The following is a 25,945-nucleotide window of genomic DNA, read 5'->3' as shown; positions in this document are numbered from 1 at the left end:
CTTATTGTTATAATTTAAGTAGGCCTCAGTTATGTGGACTGCGTTAGTCAAAAAGGCTTGGGGTGCAGACCTGCCCTTTAAGGGGATTTTCTCTTAGAGAGAAAATCTACAGTTCTTTCAGCAGAACTAGAACATACCAAGAAGCTGTTCTATGGTCAAGGCCACAGGTCTCACTGACCTCAACATGTACACCACAAGAACAATAAACAAAGCCATGTTTATTCAACATGGAAATTCTTTGTATCTAGGGCAAATATCTTATAGAATATTAATCGAGTAGGTGTGTGTCCTGACATCACAAGGGATCTGAACCAATCATAGATGGCTCAGATGATGTCACATTTAACTCTTTCTGGTTCATATAAAACCCACAGCCGGAGTATGGAGTAGCACTTTCTGTCTTGCTACCTGTCCCTGCTGGCTTAAACCTTTATATAATTAATTTCTGTTCTGATATGATGCATGCTGTACATAGGTAGTCTAGATGATGTAACATAGTATAGACATAAGAGGACCTGATTACCTTCAGCAGGAAGGTAATCACGAAGCTGTAACGCAACGCAAGAATCTGCTTTGCCAAGATGTGACGAACTGTATCTGTATATCTGTTTACTGAATAAACTCCTTGTACTTTGAAGACCCCTGAGAACGGTCTATCTCCAATAATGCTTGCTGTGTTGAGAGTCAAGTTATCTCACAGTCTGTGAGGTGCAACTAAGAAGTTGCTGGTGCCGAGAGAAACATATAGTTTATAACAGTGGTGCCGTTAAACCCTTCACTGTCTAGTGAAACAGGCAGACAAGGGCCGGGGGCCGAAGTTTTCAAGGAATTCCACAGCGAAACAAGCGGAGTAGACACGGACTGGAAAGCTTATCAAGCTGATAAGTGGTGTGCGTGAGCCAGCACATGGGCTGCAGTTCGAGATTAAATCAGCGGCGAAACTCTTGGACTTTAAAGTTAAGCTGTGGTGCGCACGCAGTTAAAAGCCTAAACAGATCGCAGGTGGCTGGAGCACTCCCAGGCCGGCCGGGCAACTGCTGCGGGGGAGGTCGATCTACTGAGCAGAAGGGGGCTCGCTCAGGAGCTCCAGGTGTGTCCAATCAGAGTTTCGTGGGAAAGTTGCTACGGCTGATCGAATTGGCAAGCGAATAGAAGTCCGCGGACCAGGGCAAGTATGGTTTACGTTGTTATATTGCATTATCTTTATTGTATTTGGAGTTGTACAAGGAGTTGATAATGCATTCTGTGTTATGTGCAGCTGCTATGTTAGGTTGGAGGCTGCGTACTTCTTCCCCCTCCCGTGAGTGGTGGGAAGGGGGGGGGGAGGGAAAGGTCGGTTGCAGCTCCGGTGTAGAGCGTACATAGTGCTGTCTTCAGAGTTTATGTGCTTTAATGTGCAGGTGAGGATTTCTTATGATTTAATGTTCCTGTGTTGCATGTTACGGCTTAAATAGTGGGTATATACACGTTTGTCTATTCACGGGCATGTTTCTTTTCGCTGGACAGATGTTAACTGTTATCTGCTAGGTTTTTTTTTGTTCTTTTTCTCTCTCTCTCTCGTTTCACAGAGGTCTGCTACTGTCTACGCAGTGTGTTAGGAGAGCTGAGAGTGATGCCAGCTGGGTTCCAGTTTAGTGTAGTGTCCTGCGTCAGCTGAGGCAGGGGGGGGCGGTTAGCTTGCTGCATATTTGTGTGATTCTGATGAGGTTTGTTAGAAAGTTTTGTGAACAGTTGTAGGTTTTCCTTTTTCCTCCTCCACATATTCTACAGAAGGAGGGTGGAGTGAAGTTTGGGGGGGGGGGGGGGGGGGTTGCCTCTGTCTGTGCAGGTCTGAGTTATGTCCGAGGTACACTGCAGGCTGTTTTTGTGGAGAGATTCGCAAGTCACTGGGTGATTCTAATGTATGAAGCAGTTAGAAATACCCCGTCCCAGCTGTAATCCTAAGTTTTCCACGCAGATATCCAAGAGTGTATGTAGCGGAATGCTGATTTTCTGCAATGTGTAATTATGCTATGTGTAATTAGGCATAAAATGTTTGTTCTGTTTGATTTTTTTTTCCGAATGTGAATAGGATTAAGAGGTTGCTATGGGAGATTGCATAGCAGCCATCTTAGCTGGCATTCCAGGACTCAAAATGGCGGTATTGAGGGCCTGCCCCCACACGTCATGGCAGGGGGGGAGGGGCTGGGGGATCCACATCACGTCAGGCTGTGCTCATGGCAACGTGCAGAGCAGCTGAGAGGAAGGGATGGTAGAGATAATGAGACACTCTACTGAGTATCTCGGATCCCGGAGTATTTCCCCAGAGCCTGGGTCCAGGGAAAGGAATGCCAGAATATATGTGCACCAAGCAGTTGCTGTGAGACTAGCATGGTCACTGATAGGAGTGTTTTCCAACAAGGTGCATAGAAACACATAGAAGTCAGATATTTCCCAGGAAGTGAAGTGCAAGAGCAGATCAGGGAAGTATCTGTACTGGGTTATTTATGGGATTATTCCTTTAAGTGAGGCACCTTAACGGGTGGTGCAGCATGAGTTCCCAATAGAGTAAAAGGGGGGACAGTGCATCAGGGGGTGTCAGAGTTGGAAAAAAAAGGGAGTTGACCAATCCAGGTATCCGTCGCCGCAGCTGCAGAGCGGTAACGTTTTTTCCGGTTTTTGTCATGGACAGGGCCAGAGTTTGACTAAGAGGTCAATGCTGGGCTGGGGCTGTTTGTGCGTTTTCTCGTCCACTGATTGGTCAAATATTTTTGTTCCAGCTCCTACCAAGTGTAGCACAAAGAACTGAACTGGCAGCAGTTCATGGGGCAATTATAAAGATGAAGGAATTGCCATTTACAGAGTGATAGTGTATCAGTACAGTGTTTGCCATTTAGGGATCTGCATACAGGCATATGACGCTGGAATGCTTAGCCCCGCACCCTGTGTAGTTTAGTGCAAAGTGCTCCTTCCTACAGGGAGGCAGCCATTTTTTTTGTAGTCTGGGGGTAGTAGCACGGCAAACTTTGGTCAGAGGGTACAACACACAGGACTTCTAGCAGAGCTGGTATCGCAATGAAGTTCTAGGTAAGTAAATGCGAAAATAAGCAAGAGCATTGCAGGCTTACCTGCAAAGCAGCAACAGGTGTGTGGCATCCGTACTCTGTGCATACGATGGCCGCGTATGTACAGAAGGGGGGATGTGGGGTGAGTTGCAATGAGGTAAGAGCTTCCAAAAGGTGAAGTCTGCGGGAGCATATTTTAAACAGGTAAGTACTTAGGATAGTACTTAGGTAGGGGAGAGGAGTTTAGCTCCAGTCTACCAAAAAGAGCAAACAGAGTTCATGAGAACCATAAAGCAACAAGATCAATTAAGGTATATATATATTGATCAATTTAAAGTGTACAGAGTACAAGCCGCAGGGCGAAACCCAAATCATTAATAAGAATTGATTTGTTTGTATTTCGATTTCAGGAGTTTGGCAATATGGAAGCAAGAAAGCGGAGGTGCTGGCAGCCGAGACAGAGATGTCAGTCGGATAAGCAAAAGGTTCCAGATGCCAATCCGAGTTTGGAGAACAGCGAGATTTCTGAGATCGGAAAGAGACTAAAAAAACTGACTGAGCAAAGCATAATGCAAATTGCTAAGTTTTTCTTTCCCAAGGAGGTGCTTTTATAATGAAGAGTACTGTGCTGATTGTGATCCTGGGCTGCCATTCTGTCCTAGGAGAACGAAGAGAGGACATTCTCATGAACAATAAGGGGTTAATGAGAACACAAGGCCCACGCATGTTAATGTTTGGAGACAAAGGTACCGATCCTTTCCCACCTCCCTCTGATTGGCACAGATGGACCAAGCAGGGATGGAGGAAAAGAGCACTTGTGCCAGGTGGAAACAAATTTCATGGCACAATGTTGGTGAAAGGTCTGAAGGGTCAGGTGTGCTGGAAGTTTGAATTGAACGGCAGTGTAAATCTGCTCTTGAATGTCACACTCCCAGAACCAATGCACCGATCCAAAGTTTTGTTAAAAGGTACATTGCAGTACAATGGGTACATGCAAAAGGTGGAGTGTGTGGTTCGGGGGTACCTTGTCTTGGTTATCCAGAGTGAGATGGTTCCAGATTGGAGAGGAACGAGCAGTAAGCGTCACTTCTCCTACAGGAGAGACGCAGGGGACAACATCACACTCTGGAGATACCAACAGAGGGTGTCTCTGGAACAACTATACACACGTAAAGGCTGGAAAGCCAAGGGTTTGTGGTTCTCGAAACAAGAAGTAAAAATCGAGATCATTTCCAGGTGACAAAGAGGGTGGGGAGAGCGATCCCGAGGGAGGGAAAGCCAACCCATATGGACTGTGTAATATTGTCCCCTTTTGTGACCCGTGTAGTGAGAACACCCTCGTAGTGAGTGACACCCTCTGTTGGTAACTCCAGAGTGTGAGGTTGTCTCCTGCGTCTCTCCTGTAGGAGAAGTGACGCTTACTGCTCGTTCCTCTCCAATCTGGAACCATCTCACTCTGGATAACCAAGACAAGGTACCCAAAAGGGGACAATATTACACAGTCCATATGCAGCCACTTATCCTCATGCTAGTTGGGTAAGTGAAGAGGTACTCTTAATTGAAAGATTGCAGAGAGTACAGTCTTCCCGACTTAGGTACACATTTTGCCCCAGGACATAAGGGGGGGGGGGGGGGGAAGAGGTCCAATCAGGACAGTTTGGGACATATTTTGTCAGGGAGATGCTAAAAGATCCTGTACAACTGAGATTGGACAAGGAGAGGTTTATCAATTTTTCTGGAGAAGGATCTTTTGCATGGAAGCATCAAGATGTTTGGGTGAACAAATGGAAAGGGTGCAACACTTCTTTACGCACCGCTACTTCTTTAGTTCCCACCTCAACACATGTCTTACACCATGACCTGAGAGGTCAACATTTTTTGGTGCTAGACGGGGAGGTGAAACAAGTAGAGTTGTCCTCATGCGGGCAATTCTCACAGAGGTACCTGTGTTTGCTGGGGAAAGTCAAATTTAGTGAAGAAGCCTTCTGGCTCAATAACACAGAATGCGATGCTACCAATCAAAAGATCCGCCCTGAAGCCAAACCGATAGTTGCGGTGGCTGAAGGAAAATTTTGTCTTTTAAACATGAGGTCTAATGACACATTCATTGTACATTTTCATAATTGTTCCGATATGGTTGATCTTTCAAGGGGAACATATATTGTGGGAGCGGAGATCCCATATGGATCAAGACATTAAAGTTTGATGACGTTATTCCTCAAATTGTTAACAGAACTCTAAAGTTCAAAGTTTCACGAGAAGTTCCCCTCCTGAAAGATAACACGACATGGGACACATGGGAACAGGTTTTGACCCAAGACGACCACACTTTGTTACAACGGTTAAACAAACAGAACACTAAGAGGTAAGATTTCACCATGATCCAGGTGATCTTAACGAGGTAGAACACAAAAATAAGCAGGCGAGTTCCAGTCTGACCTGGTGGAAAAGGTTTCCGCCGGTGTTCCAGGGACACTCGGACTGGGCCTCTGCAGTTCAAAATTTCTTCCTACACCCACTGGCCGTTGTGACGGGGATGACAACTTTGGGCATCATTCTACAGGGGAGGTTTGTGTGGGCAATTACGCAAACAATTTAACACGGTCAAGAGATTGGTGCCTCAAACAATCTCATGAACCAATATTTCCAAATGAAGGGACATACAGGGTTACGGGTATAGGTTTAGTAGTACCTGTGATGGAGCCGATTGTATAAAGGCGCTCTTTTAGAAGGCACCTGGCACTGCTTCGTTGTGTAACAGACAAACGAGTTACACTTTTCTGTGATCATGCAAGTTTGTGAGTGATACGCAAGTGACGCAAATGCTGAGAATGTGGTATAGAGGGACTTAGAAGTAGGGCATCCCCAGAGAGCCTGGTTACAGGAAGACCAAGAGGTCTTGCCCTCTTTCCCAGGGATAACCGCCTAGAGCAGAGAAGGTGTGTGAGCACGAGCATCGAAAAGTGAAACAAAGAACAAAAACCAGGTACTGTTGAGTTCAGAAGAAGGGATCTGCAGATCAAGCCTTTTTAGGGGGGGGGGGGGGGGGATTGTTATCATTTAAGTAGGCCTAAGTTATGTGGACTGAGTTAGTCAAAAAAACTTGGGGTGCATACCTGCTCTTTAAGGGGATTTTCTCTTAGAGAGAAAATCTACAGTTCTTTCAGCAGAACTAGGACATACCAAGAAGCTGTTCTATGGACAAGGCCACAGGTCTCACTGACCTCAACATGTACACCACAAGAACAGTAAACAAAGCCATGTTTATTTAACATGGAAATTCTTTGTATCTAGGGCAAATATCTTATAGAATATGAATCGAGTAGGTGTGTGTCCTGACATCACAAGGGATCTGAACCAATCATAGATGGCTCAGATGATGTCACATTTAACTCTTTCTGGTTCATATAAAACCCACAGCCGGAGTATGGAGTAGCACTTTCTGTCTTGCTACCTGTCCCTGCTGGCTTAAACCTTTATATAATCCACTTCTGTTCTGATATGATGTATGCTTTACATAGGTAGTCTAGATGATGTAACATAGTATAAACATAAGAGGACCTGATTACTTTCAGCAGGAAGGTAATCACGAAGCTGTAACGCAACGCAAGAATCTGCTTTGCTAAGATGTGACGAACTGTATCTGTATATCTGTTTACTGAATAAACTAGTTGTACTTTGAAGACCCCTGAGAACGGTCTATCTCCAATAATGCTTGCTGTGTTGAGAGTCAAGTTATCTCACAGTCTGTGAGGTGCAACTCTAAGAAGTTGTTGGTGCCGAGAGAAACATATAGTTTATAAGACTTATCATAATAGCGAAGTTGCTCCTGGATTCTGTAATCTTTGAGGTAAAAATGTTATACTGTAGAGTTCCAGTTATTCGGAACTCAACTAACCAGCAGTCTAAACCAACCAGTACAAATCGTCTACAGTACTCACAGTGGTGCATTGTGGGAAATAGCTGTTTACAGCGGTTTCCATCTGCTAAAAAAGCAAGCAGCAGCTATATCATCTGCCAGCAGTAAAAATATCACCATGTGATAAATGTCTAAATGTAAATCAGGGAGAGGGAAGATTTTACAGTGAGCAAACACTGACTAAATCATTTATACATAATTATTGTAAAAATGAAGCACTTTTTTTTTAAATTACATTATTTTCACTGGAGTTCCTCTTAGAAGCCTGGGTTCTATGGCTTCTCCAAGGTCAATATACTTTCAATTACTGTATTTTAACATTTAATACAGAGTTTATTGAATGTATACAAAGTGTGGGTATTATCCAGGCATTGAACACCAAAGATCCCATAGCAATGTTTAGGGAAAACAACAGCCTCTGAGAGAATGTCTTGTTGAGCACCGTAGATCTATTGAAAAAAAGTGTTGGCGTTACCTAGATTTATTGACCATGTTAGAAAACGTAATAACGGTAAGTGTGTGTGTGTGTGTGTGTGTGTGTGTGTGTGTGTGTGTGTGTGTGTGTGTGTGTGTGTGTGTGTGTGTGTGTGTGTGTGTTTGGGGGTGGGGATTTTGGACAAAGAACCTCTTTCGGCTCATACACACATCAGCTTTGGAAAATGAAATTTCGCAGACCAATCTTACCACCCTTCATGTAGTATGAGAGCCATACCTTCACAGTCTTTTCTATGGAGCTGAACTCCCTATCAGAAAAAAAATCTTTGCAAGATGCTGCACACACAGATGCTGTACAGACACAAAAGATCAGTATCTGCAAAAGATCTGTTCCTGCCAAAGATCCGTTCCTGCAAATTGCACTCATAGTCTATGAGATCTACAGATCATCATACACACCTTGTTTAACTAACATTCATCTGCAGATCAGATCCACCAGGATGGATTTTCAGATCTGCAGATGATTGTCTGATCTGCAGATGAATGTCAGTTAAACAAGGTGTGTATGATGGTCTGCAGATCTCAGACTATGAATGCAATTTGCAGGAACAGATCTTTTGCAGATACTGATCTTTTGTGTCTGTACAGCATGTTTGTGTGCAGCATCTTGCGGCAATGTGATTGCAGGTTTCCAATGGAAACCTGTGTCACTTCCTTAGTTACAATGTGACAACACATTGTATCCTATGTAGCGTACAAAGTACGCTAATAGGATTTTTGCTCAGCAGGGATGTCTTGTGGCCAAATAGTAAAGTACACCTACTGACTTTAGGGAAGAAAAAAAAATAATCTCTATGACAAGAGGGCATTTAATTATGAAATAAGGGGCTAAAAATGAGTGATGGATGTAAAACTGAAAAAATGCGCCACGTTGCAATAACCGGGACAAAAGGCCAAATAAAAGGTGTGGATTTTAATTATGGTAGCATGAATTATTTTAAAACTATAATGGCTGAAAACTGAAAAATAATTTTTCCATTTTTTCTTATTCCCATCATAATGCATTTAGAATAAAATAATTCCTAGCATAATGTACCACTCAAAGAAAGCCTAATTGGTGTCGGAAAAAACAAGGTATAGATCATTTTGTTGTGGTAAGTAGTGATAAAGTTATTGGGGAATGAATGGGAGGAGCGCTGACTGGTGAACATTCTGTTATCATTTAACCACTTGATGACTCAGCCTTTACCCCCCCCCCCCCCCCCTTAAGGACCAGCGCTGTTTTTTATGATCTGTGCTCTGCAGCCCCTAGCACAGATCAGGTTGCAGGCAGAGCGACCAGATCGCCCCTCCTTTTTCCCCCCTATGGGGATGATGTGCAGGGGGGGGGGTGGGGGGGTCTGATTTCCCCTCCCCGTCTTTCAGTAGTTCGGTGGCTAGCAGAGGGAGCAGAGAAGGAATTCCCTCCTCCCCCATTCCAGAAGTCGTCACTGGAAGTGCAGAGAGAGCGTGTGGATCTGCACAGCATGGGGGAGATTCAGCAGGCAAGACTGAAGTGAGTGACTGTGTGTCATTGAGTGTTGTGCATTTAAGTGTGTGCTGCAGGATGAGTGCTCGAGAAGTGTGTGTTTGTGCATATTGGTATGTAAGTGTGTGCTGCAGGAGAAGTGTGTGTTTGTGCATATTGGTATGTAAGTGTGTGCTGCAGGAGAAGTGTGTGTTTGTGCATATTGGTATGTAAGTGTGTGCTGCAGGAGAAGTGTGTGTTTGTGCATATTGGTATGCAAGTGTGTGCTGCAAGAGAAGTGTGTGTTTGTGCATATTGGTGTGTATGTGTGCATGTAAGTGTGTGCTGCAGGAGAAGTGTGTGTTTGTGCATATTGGTGTGTATGTGTGCATGTGAGTGTGTGCTGCAGGAGAAGTGTGTGTTTGTGCATATTGGTATGTAAGTGTGTGCTGCAGGAGAAGTGTGTGTTTGTGCATATTGGTATGCAAGTGTGTGCTGCAGGAGAAGTGTGTGTTTGTGCATATTGGTGTGTATGTGTGCATGTAAGTGTGTGCTGCAGGAGAAGCGTGTGTTTGTGCATATTGGTGTATATGTGTGCAAATAAGTGTGTGGTGCAGGTAAAGTGCTCGAAGTGTGTTTGTGCATAGTAGTGTGTGCTGCAGGATCTGTGTATCAGTGAGTGCTGCGAGATGGAGAATAAAGTGTGTGCGTGTGTATCAGCGCAAATCCCCCCCCCCCCCCCCATGGCTCAACTTCACCCTACCTACCCCACACCTAACATCAACTGTCCCCACTACTACTGTGACATGACTCTTATTTCCCCTAACCCCCCCCCCCCCCAATAATATGTGCTGCATGGAGAAAAATGGGACAGGTGACATAACCCCCCCGGTCCTCTTTTTCCCTTGACTTAGCCGCATTTTTAAATTTTGGCCCCGTCTATTTGAGTTTGACACTCCTGGTCTAGCACACCATCAGCTGGGCGGACGAAAGACATATGGTGTGGTACTACTGTTCAATACCTTATTACGCATTACCTCTGGCGTATGACAGTAAAAATTGTGTTAATATATGAGGTTTAAACTATAACTACTCAATGATCATAGCACCAGGTTCTCTTTTTTTTTATACTGTCCCTGTCAGTCAAGAGTTTGGCCAGTTATGAAGCCTTTAGGCTTAGGATTAATCACAGCTCCACCCCCAGCCTCCTTTGCACAGAGGAGATCTGGATGAGGCACATTGAAGAAAATCGTGAATTGAATCGAAATCGCAATTTCTGACAGAAATCGTGCAATTCAATCTTTTCCCAAAATCGTTCAGGCCTAGAGCAGGGATAATTTTACCCGGGCGCTCATGGATCTCACCCGGCGGCCCGTCCAGGTAAATGGCTCTGGGGAGAACACTGCCTCAAGTGGCATCACAACGATAGCATTACATTAGCAAGAGCTTTTCAAATCACAAGCGCTTACTAAAGGCTTAGAACAGCGCTGCTAGTGGGTTCCAGGCCTTACTAAAAAGGAAAACTTTTTTTTTTTTTTTGATCTGTGGTATTTTCTGATATCTTCTGTACACGTCTTTCTTCTGTATACTTCTGTCTCCTTGCTTGAAGAACTCCCACAAAGGGCACTCCACCTCACTATTGCCACTGCACTCGTCGTTCGCTGCAGTTACATGCTAGACTCCCCTGGCACCATCGCTTCTGCAATGACCTGCCCGGGACCGTAGCTCTCCTCTGTTTCTTATTGTATAAGGGATAACTGGATCCCCGATAAAAAGCATATATAACATTTAAGCTCTGGTTGGAGCACACTCCATTAATCTACAAGGTGGACCAATAAAAGTCCCAGCGGGAACTTATGAAGTTGCTTTTTGCTAGGGCTCCAGTTTTCATGACTACATAAAGAACAAAAGGAGAGTGGTGGTGGCAGGTCAGTAAACAGTGCCAGGGGAGCCTAGCATGTAGTGGCAGACACCAGGTGAAGCTGTAGCAGCGGCAAGCAACAGATGGAAGTATGCCGGGTGCCCATGAAAGTAGTGGAAAGTGCAATGGGTGCACCGGATATCATGAGGGAGTGAGGTAGCAGTGCTTTGGTGCTGAAAGATGGCTCCCCAGCACAAAACTTCTCACCCCATCATCCGCAGTCACAAGCAGTGCATTTTTTCAGTGCTTTGCTGATCACCGGCGATCATGCCCGCAAATTGCGGAGCCGAACGCGAGCAAGCGGCACTCCTAGCGCAGAGTGTGAATTGGTCCTTAGAGAGTGAGACTATTCTTGCTCTTACATCACTCAGGTGAAGCCGGAAATTTAATTTACAGGTAAATCCTGAGCAAGGTCAGGTGATAAGACACACACACTGCAAGCTTTTTAACACCTTGAACTGCATATGGCCCTGTTTGGGAGTACAGAACAGATCTATTTAGGAAGAGTTCAAAAGATACAATTGCTCATCTCATCAGTTTATTTTCACTTCATGTTCCCTTTTATGCTAGGTACACACGAGGCAATTTCCCATCACATCAACAGGTAATCTGACAGGTAGTTGTCCAAACTGCTCCGGATCGATAAGAGGATCAATTTTCAGATTATGATTCACAAAATTGATCAAGTTAAGTCGGAAATTATGGGTGCGACCCGTCGATCTGATGGGAATTTGCACCATGCACCCACCATTGAGGACTACCGAGGCAAACTAAAGGGGAGAGAAACTGAAGCCATACAGAGTTGCGGGCATGTTTGCAGACACCTACCTTATGTGGCTGTACTCCTCAGAGATGCTCTGTGTGCCCATTGTTAGAATGTAAGTATACTGGAATTCTAGGCCTCAGGTACTAAAGTCTATTAAAGACTTGATGCAGGGTCCCTTTAAGCATAGTTTATCGGAGAGAAATTATGAAGTCATTTACAAGAAGCATGTTCCTCTAGGACACATAATGGGTTATTAGGTCTAAATGTCCCGACATTCAGACTACGAAAAAGGTAAACAAAGCCGATATTTGGAAAACATTGCATTCCGTGCATCTAGGGCAGGAGTACTCAAACTAGGTGCCGTAGCACCCTGGTGCGCCTCGGGCACCTTTCAGGGGTGCCTCAGCATGCAGCCCCATCCTTTATGCAATACCATCAGATAATGCAACCGCGCATTGATATACAATGTGGCTGCATTACCTGCTAGTTAACCTTTAGTCCCTGCAACCATGGGTGAAGTTGAACATGAGAGGAATCATGGTGCCTAATAAGCATCACTAGCTACTTGGAGTGGGTCATCGCCTGATAAGGGTCATAACAGCATTTCGGTGGTAGTTTTTGCCGAGGGGTGCCTTGAAAAAAATGTCAAAGCCATCAAGGGTGCCTTCACCCAAAAAGGTTTGGCAACCACTGATCTAGGGCATAAAGCACTGGCGCACTAGATGAGGAGGTGGGTCACATGCCCATGCCCGCCAATTGTAGTCTTGGGGGTATGGCTCGGGTGATGTCAGAATTTAACTCTTTGATGTTCATATAAAAGTAAGAGACAGGATGGCAGAGGGGGACGGCTTCTTCTACATGCTATCCTGCTCTCTACGCTTCCCATTTATAATAATAGCTTCATGTCTGTATGCTGTAAATATATGTGATGTACAAAGGACATAGGAAAGACTGTTTATACTTTGAAGAAATAAACATGTAACAAAAGATGCCTGATGGAATACTTATATAACTCTGATTGCTGAATAAACCCCATAAAGGTGAAGGTGGCTGTCTCTGCTCTATCTCCTGTATGCGGTCGCTGTGAGTTGCAGCTCTAATGAGTTGCTGGTGCCGGAGTAAAAGGTGTGTTGTGATAAAACCACCTTCTTAAATAGGAAATGTCCCAGGAAATATGATAAAATTTGGGGGGTTTGGGAGAGCAGAATTTTGGACTCTACGGATCCAAACTTTATTCCTATCCTGGACTAACACAATGAACTCAGATATCGGATATTGGGACCGATTGTGGCTACTGGGGGGGGGGGGGGGGGGGGGGGGGGGGGGGGGACGGACGAGGGACAGGCTTTTTCTTTTTTCCTATCTTTTCTTCTACTACTCTAATCTTCTTTACTTCATCTTCACTTCTTTTATGCTATCCCTTAAGGAGCACAGTTAATCCCAAATCTTTATGCAAATATCCGGCAATCCTAATACCTGTAATAAGTAACATATAATACTTTGACAATATTACCTGTGTAAGTACAAATCTGTTGCCCTGTAAGTAGCATCATTAGGATTGTATTAATAGTTACACTGTACTCCTTGCACTGTATTGTCTCGGTTGTATGTACAAAACTCAATAAAATTTAACTGTTAAAAAAAAAAAGGTGTGTTGTGCAGTTTCCAATAGCAACCAACGTATAGGTTCTTACACCCATAATTCACTGCGAGAGCAGCTGTGACCATATTTTGTTGGCGGCTTTTGAACTGGAGGTACTTGTGCAGCACTTGCGCATTATTACAGTTCTTTTCTGTTCGAGCAGAGAGAGCAGGGAGCACAGACAAGGTGGTACAACTGTAATTCTGTGCATTTGCTGCACATATACCTCTGGTTCAAAGGTCATCGACTAAATCTGGTCATGGCCCCTACTGGTGTGAATTACAGGCATCACTGAGTACAACAGACACATAGGTAAGGGTCTGCAAGCATTCCAGACCCTCTATATGGCCTCAGTTTCTCCCCTTCAGTTTGCCTTGGTCTTTATTTAACTTCTAAGGTATACGGCTATTTACTTGTGTCAGATTAAATATGTACCAATCCTTTTGCCATATCTGTACCTTGGTAATATGTATCTCTATTTCCACAAGTCCTACAGACAAAAGCCCTTATTCAATTAACTTTTCGCCTAAGTATTCTCCTAGGTGATATTTTCACACCTAATCATTAAAATGCGTTTAAAGCAACTAGCAAGCAAGAACATACTCAGGATTATAGTGCTATTGTGGCATGAACTAATTCCCGCAGGGCGACCGCTTTGCGGCATTGGTTTTTGACCCTGCATAAGTTGGCATGCGAAAGCGAATGCATATTTGCATGAGCATTGCCTCATGAATAGCCAATTAGGCCAAATTTGCTTAGCCAGTTGTGTCAGGTGTTCACTTGGTGTTTATTTGCACACATTCAATTCTCTGTGTAATACTCAGGATTATGACAACAATACTTTTTCAGCTTCTTTTTAATTGCAGAGTGTTAGTTATTTCAAGCTGAAAAATTATTTACTGGGATAAAACTTATGATCAAAAAAATTTACTGAATAAGGGCCATAGTGTCAGACAATTCCATGCCTTGTAGTGATGCATAGTAAGTATGTTGAAACTTCTGCATGCAAGCTGGAATAAAAGTGTGTGATAAACACCAGTTCATGCTACCTGCTTTGCATACAACAGCAAAGCAAGTTACCTGCATGAGCTGCTTTTATCCTCCTCTAGAATTACCTGGTCGCGTTCACGTATACAAGACTCCCTCATGTGCCTCACCCCTCCTCTGGAATGCCCTTCCACAGCACATCCGTCACTCTCCCAACTTTAAAATCTTTAAACACTCCCCCTCAAAATTCACCTTTTCCGACAAGCCTATGCTCTAACTTAGGCCATTCCTCTTTCGACCTCACATCTAGTTTTACTCCTAACAAAATAACCTAAACAGGCACTGCCTGTATGTATAATGCATTCTTCCCCACCTTTTGTCTCTGTGTTTTGGAAATTGTTATTCATTTCATAGCTTGCACGGTTATACATTTTGTTCATCATGTTACATCTGTCATTGTAATCACCCGTTCTGTATAATGTACTAGTGTCCATACTTGATGTATATCATTGATTGTATCATTATGTACCCCTTGTTTATTTTCCTACTTTGTACAGCACCACAGAATATGTTGGGCTTTATAAATCAATAATTATTGTGATGTATTGGAGTCTTGCATTTTACACACATGCTGGCAGTAATGACCTGCAATTACCTTTTGTGTTTAGAAAGCAATAGTATAGTAGTAAAAATCTTCCAAGCAAATTAAAAAGAAAGGATCTATATAATACTTTTCACATTTACTCACCTTCATGAGGTGTAAGTCATCTCCTAGCACAGCTCTTGTAACACGTTGGTAATATTTTAGCAGGTCATCTGTCAGCAGAGAAACAGCAGAAGGGACTAAAATAAAATAATATTGAAGATCAATTTACACATGTACACGGCATGTAAAGTTAAGTGAAAACATGAAGAGAGATTTACCTGTACCCTGAGGCTCCAAGTTCCCTTTACCATCCAGATAAGATACATGGACTGAAGAAAAGGTAGATTAGAATGACTGAAAATACATTTCACAGAAATTGCAGGGCCATGCCACAGAGATTTCCTACCTCTCACAGTAGTCTCAGCAGTTCCTTTCGGAATGTTTGTGGCTAAGGCCAGTTCCACTAGATTTATTTCACGATCCTCAGCACATTGACAATCACCATCTCTAACAATGCGAAAAGAAACTGGGTCTGGGGATCCATGACCATACACAGGCTGAAAGAAGCAGTTACATAGTTGGTTAACAAAAAGACATCCATTCATCAAATTTTGACCAGAAAAAAAAAAAAAAAAAAAAAAATTATATTATATATATAATATATATATATATTTTCTTAGATTTATATACATCAGCCAAGACACAGCTCAATGTTTCTTAGTTGTGCAATTTCTTTTTTCATAAGCTCAAAGTGTACCGAGATGAAATAAATGAATGCATTTATACTTACCTGGGGCTTCCCCCAGCCCCCTTCAGGCTGCAGGCTCCATTGCTATCTGCCAGGGCCATTCTGATTGCCCAATGGCTGGCTAGTAACTTTCGTCAGTCGCACTAAAGGTGCGTACACACATGCGGCTATAGTCGTTTGAAACGATCGTTCCCCGATCATGTCAAACGACGATTGTTTGAAAAAAGCAGCCAACGACCATGAAGTCTAACGACGGACGAGCTAGATCGTTCAAAACGAATGATCTAGCTTGGCGGATTTTTCCCAACGACGATCGTTTGCAAAAGTAGTACATCGTTGGAAACGATCGTTCGTACTAGGCTTGACATGCGCACTTCACTATTTCTCCATGGAACTTTTCATTTTTATGCGCAAGCGCAATAGTTGCTTTTACGTGATGTAACGTTCGTTCTAACGATCTGATCGTTACACACCTTTTAAAACTAACTTTACTTAGGTCGTTCTTTCATCAATTAAAAGTTCGTTCGTCGTTGACAACGAACGATCGTTGTCGCATGTGTGTACGTAGCTTTAGTCGTGCTTCAGTACCTGGGAGCATTCTGTGTCTGTGTAGTACTGCACAGGTGCAGAATTAAAGGAACTCCGAGGAGTGCCCGAATTTAAAAGAATACACTTACCTGGGGCTTCTTCCAGCTCACCGTAGGCGGTAAGGTCCCGCGGCGTCCTCCTGGCTCAACTCCTTCAGCCTCCATCGGCCCCCGTTACCGGCGACACCCAGGTTGGGTGTCGGGCCGGCTCTTCCTGGTTAATTGATGCAATGCGTCATCACGCCGGCCGCTTCGCGTCATCGCGGCGGCCAGCGTGACAGGTCTGCATTAAAGGACAACCGAGGTTACATGTGACATGAGATAGACGCAGGGCTGTGGAGTCGGTCCAAAAATCCACCGACTCCGACTCCTCAGTTTAGGATTCCACCGACTCCGACTCCACGACTCCTCTAATTTGCATATTACAATTTTGTTGATTAAAAGTATGTAACATGAAATTCGTCTCTTAACTGCCAACGCTTAGGAATTTTACAAGACAACTGAAGTGAGAAGGATATGTAGACTACTATATTTATTCCTTTTAGACTAAAACTAGTCCTTGGTAAGAGTACTTGTAAAAGGTACAAACCGGAACAAAGAACATCTATCAGGCCCTAGGCAATGTAAGTGTGGGTACATGTAAGAATGATGTGCAGGTACTCTGCAGGGGAAGAAGGAGATTGTAAACAGACAACACCTCTGTGTTCAATGTGCACAACATTCTCAGTGGATTCCCTGCAGCTCTGTGGGGAGTGCATATGTAGAGTATAGTACTACTGTGTAACAAAGTAAACCTGAGACAGATTAAATTAAAGTTTTATACATACCTGGGGCTTCCTCCAGCCGCCTTCAGGATAATCAGTCCCTCGTTGTCCTCCTCCACCACCTGGATCTTCTGCTATGAGTCCAGGTACTTGAGCCAGTCAGGCGTAGTGCGCATGCACACACTCCGCCGCCAGGAGCATACTACACCTGTGCAGCACTATTGCGCAGGTGCAGAATGTTCCTGGCTGTGGGAGCGGCATGCGGCTGGACAGCGCTGACTGGCTGAATTACCAGGACTCATAGCAGAAGATCCGGGTGGTGGAGGACAGCGAGGGACTGATTAGCCTGAAGGGGGCTGGAGGAAGACCCAGGTATGTATAAAACTTTACTTTTCATCCGTCTCAGTTACCCTTTAATTTGTAGTCACCAAACCAAATTTTAATAACATATCAAATTATTTGATTTCATCAGCAAAGGGAGTGCATACATTTGCATAAATCAGCATCAATGCAGAATTATTTCCACCTCATTGAGCATCTCTATTAGTGACAAGGCTACACATCAGGCTTTATTCTTACAGCACAGATGTTATTTAGTATATATGAGATTCCTGTGTACACATCATATATACAGTCACAATCAGATATGTATATCTGACCTTAAAATACGGGGACTGCTTTATTGAAGCAGCACAAGTAACTAATTTTGATTGGTTTATTTCATTTTTGTGGACTAAGCACAGCTATTACTGTATTTATACTGTATATATACATTACTTTTAATGACTATTATCTGAGAAATAGAACATTTTATCATATCTTCTATTTTAATTACAGTTACAAATTCATTAGGAGTCGGAGTCGGTGCATTTTTTCCCGACTCCGAATCCAGGCACCCAAAATTGCCCGACTCCACGACTCCGACTCCAACTCCACAGCCCTGGATAGACGTGTATGTCTAGTGCCAAGCACACAAATAACTAGGTTGTGTTCCTGTTTTTATTTCTCTGCCTGAAAAAGTTAAACATCAGGTATGCAAGTGACAAGGTCGGGAACGGGTCAAACTGGGTCAGACTATAGCATAACCCTCACTGATAAGTATTTACAGCCATAAAACACTTTCCTGTCAGTAAATGGCTTGTGAGAGCAGTAAAGAGATCATAATTCATAGATTTGAGCTCTGACTTTAATGAAGGTGTCATTGAACAGGGACGATGAAACAGTAAAAACTTAAAAACTAGATTTAAATATAAAATACAACTGTGGAATATCTAAAAAAAAAAAAAAAAAAAGTCATTTTTAGGAGACTGAGATTAAATACAATTGTTTTTCTCAGTTTATTTTCACCTCGGATGTCCTTTAGGCAGAATTACGAGCATAAAGTCTTACAAACAATAGGGGAGATTTATCAAAGCATTACCGACAGTTTTTTCTTCTAAAACTGTTCTAACAAAGCAGAAGAACAGTTCTGCATGATAGTAAGAAACTTCCCAAAACCTATGTAATAGCGGCAGTTTAGCGTGGATTTCTAGAGCTACACCACAGTTAAGAAAAGTTCAAATCCATTCCTTAACTGCTGCAGATTAAGAAGTGCTCATTAGCAGTTCTACACAGTGCAGGCTAGATGTGATTTGTGAAGGGCTCCTCCCCCCTCACTCAGAGCTTGCTGACAGCAGGTGTATTGGTTACCTCAGCAACAGCAATTCCCCTAACACACTGCACTGCCTGAGAGACCTTCCTAGCTCCTATTCCTTACAGTTTAAGAAGGAATCTGCACTAGCTAGTGATTTCTTAGGATGTCTGAGACAGTTCTGCACGGATTTCTAAAAACCTACTATTATTTTGTCTCAGACACTCTTGATAAATCTTGCCCAATGAGTAGAGTGTAATGCATTGCATGTAATGGATTGCATTCGGCTCTACTCATGGTGTAGTAAAACTTTACACACGTTCTGCTTAATAAAGTTTTGTGCAAACACCCCAGAGACGTAAGATTGGTGCACTGACATTTGGAAAAAACATTAAAAATGTACATAGTTCTAAAATCTTTTTTTCTCCAGTTTAGATAATTCTGACACTAACCTCAACATTGCTCCAACGCAGAGCACGATTGAAGTCCTCTACAGTCAGTCTTCTCCGACGAGAGTGCCTTAGAGACTGAGCACTAAACTGAGGGGGTAGAGAAAAAAAACAGAGGCCATTTTTCACAAACGTGCAGAGCAAACTATTACCCAACAAAAGGACTTGCTATAAACTTACCACAGCAACATGTACAGTGTATAATACTGTAATACTGTGATAATACTGTAATCAGTTAAAGGGACCCTGAGCAGTGACAAATTAAGAGATTACACTTACCTGGGGCTTCCTCCAGCTCACTGTAAGCTGCGAGGTCCTTCAGCGTCCCCCTGGCTCCTCTCTGTGTGCCTTCGCCGGCTCCCGTTACTGGCGACACCCAGGCCGTCTCTTCCTGGTTACTGACGCATGGGGTCATCACGGCGACCGGCGTGACAGGTCTGCGCATGCGTGGTTTTCTAACGTTAAACCGCGCATGCGCAGACCTGTCACGCCGGCCGCCGTGATGACGTGTAGTGGCCGGCGTGACGACACCATGCATCAGGAACCAAGAAGAGCCGGCCAGACACCATCGCCGGTAATGGGAGACGGCGGAGGCACACGGAGAGGAGCCAGGAGGACCTCGCTGCTTACAGTGGGCTGGAGTAAGCCCCAGGTAAGTGTAATCTTTTGATTTAAGTCACTGCTCAGGGTCACTTTAAAAAGAGTGCTAAAGAGAAAAATAGATTTGAAGTATTCCTTATACATTATACTCCATGCAGCTGCTTAGTTCTTCACTCTTGTATGCAAAATTCCAAACCCTGAAGGTTTAAAAAAAATAAATAAAATAAAAAAAAAAAAATACAAAACACCATGCATAGGTTCTACCCACCCCCAAATGTTTAAATGCATCAGCGCTAAAATGGCCATCAGGCTCAAGCTCTTCCCCCTGCACCCACCTACCTTGCTAATGTATGGTATGTGACTTTTCTTGATGTTTGCACAATTTTGTCAAGTATATTGTATGCCAATTGATGAATAAAGGGAACCTAAACTAAAGAAGGATATGGAGGTTTCCTTTTAAACAATACCAGTTGCCTGGCAGTCCTGCTGTGGACAGCAGTAGTGGCTGAATCACAGACCTGAAACAAGCATGCAGCTGATCCAGTCTGACTTCAATCAGAGCACCTGATCTTCATGCTTGTTCAGGGGTTGTGGCTGATAGCATTAGAGAAACAGAATCAGTAGTAGAGTCAGGCAACTGGTATTCTCTTAAAAGGAAAAATCCATACCCTTCTCAGTTTAGGTTTCCTTTAAAGCACTATGACAGCAGTGCCGACCTTTTCTTTCTCATTCAACTATACAATCCTACACAGCTCAGGTCCGATCATGCAGCCAGGGCAAGCAGATGCATGCTCTTTGCAGCCAGCCTCCCTGGAGGATATTGCTATCCTCCAGCGTCTCCTTAACCCCCTTGGCGGTACAATAAATCTGCCAGGGGGGCAGCGCAGCACTTTTTAAAAAAATTTTTTTTTAAAGCATGTAGCTAGCCTAGCGCTAGCTACATGCTTCCCCCCTCCCCTTCGCTATCCCACCCACCCCTCCGATCGCCGCCGCCGCTTTTACCCTGCAGGTAATCCTGTTCTGAACGGGATTTCCTGTATGGGCTTCCCCGTCGCCATGGCGACGATCGCGATGACATCATGGACGTCATTGACGTCCTGACATCAGCGGGTGTCCTGATCCACCCCTTAGCGTTGCCTGGCACTGATTGGCCAGGCAGCGCAGTGGTCTCGTGGGGGGGGGGGGGGCGGCGCGGCGGATAGCGGCGAATCGGCGGGTGGCAGCGGCGATCGTTATGCACACGCAGCTAGAAAAGTGCTAGCTGCGTGTAGCAAAAAAAAAAAAAAAAATTATGTAAATTGGCCCAGCAGGGCCTGAGCGGCACCCTCCGGCGGCTTACCCCGTGTCCAGCACGGGGTTACCGCTAAGGAGGTTAAGCTGCAGTGCTAACATTATTCTGTTATGCTATATAACTCATTTTTTAAAGTTCATTTGTTTAGATGATTAATCTTGTGTCGCATCATAATTTCATAAATCAACAGAATATTGTATACAGGGCAAATACCTGGGTGATTTCCCGCAGCCTGTAACATACATCCTCTGCTAGCAAGGCAGCTACTTCATCTGTGATCTCTAAACCTACACTTTCTGCAGACAGTCGAACCGAATCCTGACAAAGCTCCACATACCGCCGATCCTCTGTGTGAGACATCCCAGGCCTAAAAATTACAGCAATATTAGTTTAAGTACGGTATACTTGTAAATTAGAACTATAAATATGATGCACACTTTCACACACACAAAAAAAAAAAAAAAGGGGGGGGGGGGGGGATGAGCATGGGTACTCTTTTTTTTGTTATTCAAAAGCTTTATTGAGCAGATCAACACATATACAAAGCTTTTGAAAGCAGAACAGATAAAACATTAGAAATTAACATTCCAACTAAAAAGCAAAGAAAAAGAGAAAGCCTCAAGAGAGCATAGTTCAGATAGTCGGACCGCTCGACCTGGGAAATGGGGCACAAGGTACCTCCAGCTGAGATCCCAGGAATCAGTCCGTCAGACAGTGTGGTATTATATTGCTCTCTCTGATCCATACCTATGAACCAAAACATAATATATATATATATATATATATATATATATATATATATATATATATATATATATATATATATATATATATATATATATATATATATATGCTAAAATAAAACCCTACTTATAACGTCAGGTTACAGGAGTCCTAGATAACACCAATCTTGTATATCAAACTATGATTAATATACACATATGTCCAGGGGAGATTAAGAACGCCTATATGTTTTCCAGGATTCCCAAATGAGATCAAATCTTATATTCTCAATACTATAGAAATACACCCGATCCATTATCATCATTAGGTCCAGACGTTGAGTAACCAGTGTTAAGTCCAGATCAGCGGCTTTCCATTTGAAGGCTATTGACCACTGAGCGGCTAGTAACATATCTATATAGAGGTCTGAATCTGCCTGGCACATCATCATTGAAGGTGTATAAAAGGGCCTGGGAAGCAGTCAACGAAACCGGAAAGCCAAACACCTCCCGTATCATAGTTTTCCATGAGTTCCAAAACTGCTGTGCTCAGGGGCAGTCCCAAAAGACATGCATCAAAGATCCTTCCATTCCATTGGAACATCACTGATCCAAAATTTATTAGCAGTAAATAGGCCCTTATCCATCCACCAGGAAAACAACTGTGGGTTCCTAAAAGCAGGAACAAAACGAGGATTTCCAAAAATGGAGATCCTGGAGGAGGGAAGGGTCATAAGCTTATATGAAGCGGCAATCGAAATCCACAGCCTAGTCAGTGACGATACAATCCTGTTCTTGCTAGCACGAGTTAATGTGTCTCTTTTAGATACAACCGTGACCAATTAAGATACATGAAATGGAAAGACTGAAGTAGATTCAAACTGATACCAGGTAGGGGGGTTGGAATTTATTCCCCAATCTAAGATTTGACTGAGTTTAGAAGCTAAGTAATAGTGTCATAGGCTAGGTAAGCCAATACCACCCTGCAGAGGGGGTCTGTACAGGACTTGCGCTCGAATTCTAGCTGGTTTGCCATCCCAAATAAATTTATTAATCTGTGACTGCATGCTAGACAAAGAGTTTTTAGCTATAGTTATTGGGAGCATGCGAAACAAATATTAGGCCTGGAACCCACTGAAAACAGCAAACGCAAAACGCAACCGCTAGAGTTTTGTCTGAGCGCTTTGCAAGCGGATTCATGCGCGTTTGCGGTCGCGTTTTGCAACATTGTATTTTTTTGCTCAGCGGTTGTGTAGCGTTTTGCGTTTTGCGTTTTTATCCTGATTGGTCCTGTGAATTATTTTTAATTTTGTTACAGTGTGCTGAACCGCAAAACGCTAGCAAAACCGCTCAGTTTAGGTTTTGCTGAGCGTTTCTGCTAGCGTTTCAATACTTTACATTGAAGAGCTAACGCTCCCAAAATGCTGCATGTCCTGCGTTTGCGTTTCTGGGAAACGCAAACGCTCCTGTGGAAGTTGCCCCATCCATTAACATCAGCTGAGCGTTTTGGCAAAACGCTAGCGTATCGCAGCGCTGCCAAAATGCTCAAAAAAACGCTCTTGTGGGTTCCAGCCCTAACAGTTTGGGGAGAATTATCTTACATGCTACACATCTGCCAAGCCATGAAACCTTAAATGAGGACCAAGTCTTCAAGAGTTGAGTAATACTGTTAACTGCATGCGAGAAGTTAGTTCCGTACAGGTCCCCATAGAGCATGGGTACTCTTAACACTAAAAATACTGCATTTAAGAAAATGTCAGGATTAAACCATATTAACCTGCTGAGCGGTCTGGACGAGCTCAGCTCGTCCAACACCGCCAGAGGCTGCCGCTCAGGCCCTGCTGGGCCGATTTTAATGAAATAAAAAGCAGCACACGCAGCCGGCACTTTGCCAGCCGCGTGTGCTGCCTGATCGCCGCTGCAGCGCGGCGATCCGCCGCATGCAGCGGCGAAAGAGGGTCCCCCCAGCCGCCCAAGCCCAGCGTAGCCGGAACAAACAGTTCCGGCCAGCGCTAAGGGCTGGATCGGAGGCGGCTGACGTCAGGACGTCGGCTGACGTCCATGACGTCACTCCGCTCGTCGCCATGGCGACGAGGTAAGCGAAACACGGAAGGCCGCTTATTGCGGCCTTCCGTGTTACTTCTGGCCGCCGGAGGCGATCGGAAGAACGCCTCCGGAGCGCCCTCTAGTGGGCTTTCATGCAGCCAACTTTCATTTGGCTGCATGGAATAGTTTTTTTTTTATTTAAAAAAAAAAACCTCCTGCAGCCACCCTGGCGATTTAATCAGAACGCCAGGGTGGTTAAAGGGGCACTATAGCGACAATTAAATCTGTTCCATTATCCCCACCATCAGTTATTTAATATTGACAGCATACATTTCACATTGACAGCATACATTTCACCACAGAGCTTGTAAAAAAAAAAAAAACTCCTCTCACCAATTCTATTCTCCTACACTGCTGAGCTGCATCATTACATCAGCTCTTCGGCCTAGTGCACACCAGAGCAGTTCGGCAGCGTTTTGCGATCCGCTTGCGGATGTGGAAACGCTTGGGTAATGTATTTCAATGGGCTGGTGCACACCAGAGCGGGAGGCGTTTAGCATTAACGCATACTCCCGGGCTGCTGCAGATTTTGGATTGCGGAGGCGTTTCTGCCTCCAATGTAAAGTATAGGAAAAACGCAAACTGCTCTGAAAAACGGCAGTTCAGTTCATCGGTTTTGCAGGCGTGTTTGTTACAGAAGCTGTTCAGTAACAGCTTTACTGTAACAATATAAGAAATCTACTACACCAAAAACGCTTCCCAAAACCGCAAGATGGGTGAAACGCTACAGAAAAATAAGAAAAAGCGTTTCAAAATCTGCTAGCATTTTGCGGATCTGCTAGCGGTTTTTGGTGTGCACCAGGCCTTCCTGATAAAGTGTTGCCTTGGCTTACTCTCTGCTCTCTTCTAGCAGACTTCTGTCTTTGCAATAGCTGATTCACAACACGGCTCACATACTCCAGAGCTGCGCTGTTGCTTTTCACATGAAGTACTATATGTTCTGGCGTATAAGACTACTTTTTAACCCTTGAAAATCTCTTGAAAAGTCAGGGGTCGTCATACGCCGGGTGTCATTGATGCCGGGTGATACGACCTATCCTGTTACCGCCTCTCAAATCTCATTGCTGAGGACTGTACTGAAGCGGTGCAGGCGCACATGTGCGAGATCGGAGAGGTGGAGGAGGTGGTAAATAGGACACAAGGGTCAGCCAGAAAGGTGAAAGAGGCATGTTTTATGGGCACAGAGCAATCTATACTTCCATACCGCTCTGATAAACAGGGAGACAAGGAGAGCTGACCACTCCACTTAGGGAGAGGGAGAGTTGACCAATCCAACCCCTCAATCGCCTATATACTGTTATATACTGGGTATCTGTTCATACATAGCATCAGCATATGATTTTTTTTTTTTTAATTTGCTGTGCGTTGGAAGAGGGGTAGTCTTATACAGCGGGTATATCCCAAAATCTATTTTTACTGGAAAAGTTAGGGGGGGGGGGGGGGTCGTCTTATACGCCGGAATATACGGTAAGTAACTAATTAACTAATTTTTCATTTACTTTATACATGTGGAAAACAATAGCAGGGCTCTGGAGTGTGTGAGACACGTTATAAATCAGCTGTTGCAAAGACAGAAGTCTGTTAGCAGATCACAGGGAAACAGACCAGCCTGATATTTTCTTATTAGGAAGAGCTGATGTAATGACGCAGCTCAAAAAAAACAAAAAACAAAAATTAGCCCAACCAATATTTAAAGGACAACTGAAATGAGAGGGATATGGAGGCTGACATTTATTTCCTTTTAAACAATACCAGTTGCCTGGCTATCCTACTGATCCTCTGTTTCTAATACTTTTAGCCATAGACCCTGAACAAGCATGCAACCCATCAGGTGTTTCTGACATCATTGTCAGATCTGACAAGATGCACTGCATACTTCTTTCTGGTGTGATTCAGACACTACTGCAGCCAAATAGACCTGCAGGGATGCCGGGCAACTAATATGGTTTAAAAGGAAATAAATATGGTAGCCTCCATATCCATCTCATTATAGTTGTCCTTTAGGCTGGTTTCACAGTGGGACGTTACAGGCGCACGATAGAGCAGCCTGTAACGCACCCCATCGCACAGCAATGAAAAATCAATGGGCTGTTCACAGTGCCCACGTTGCGTTACTTAGTAACACTGCGCCATAAGACAACGTACTGCATGCAGTACTGCTTGCACATGCTCAGTCATGTT

The 25,945-nt window shown here is 43.9% G+C and overlaps 1 protein-coding gene across 2 annotated transcripts in view; it reads right to left on the bottom strand.

Moving 5' to 3' along the window:
* The window catches only part of TAF6L (TATA-box binding protein associated factor 6 like), a 92,057-nt gene that overhangs the window by 50,808 nt on the left and 15,304 nt on the right, over positions 1–25,945 (bottom strand). For both annotated transcript variants that reach the window (XM_068260177.1, XM_068260178.1), the window contains exons 2-6: positions 21,150–21,303; positions 19,049–19,135; positions 15,274–15,424; positions 15,146–15,196; positions 14,970–15,064 (exon numbers count right to left, since the gene is read on the bottom strand). In XM_068260177.1, the coding sequence (XP_068116278.1) occupies positions 14,970–15,064; positions 15,146–15,196; positions 15,274–15,424; positions 19,049–19,135; positions 21,150–21,296 (531 nt within the window). In that variant the 5' untranslated portion in view covers positions 21,297–21,303. The remainder of the gene's footprint in view (positions 1–14,969; positions 15,065–15,145; positions 15,197–15,273; positions 15,425–19,048; positions 19,136–21,149; positions 21,304–25,945) is intronic.

This window comes from Hyperolius riggenbachi, chromosome 11 (assembly GCF_040937935.1).
Source record: "Hyperolius riggenbachi isolate aHypRig1 chromosome 11, aHypRig1.pri, whole genome shotgun sequence".
Taxonomy (NCBI): Eukaryota; Metazoa; Chordata; class Amphibia; order Anura; family Hyperoliidae; genus Hyperolius; species Hyperolius riggenbachi.
Note: the sequence above shows the minus strand (reverse complement) of the source record. Positions and strands in the feature narration are given on the sequence as shown.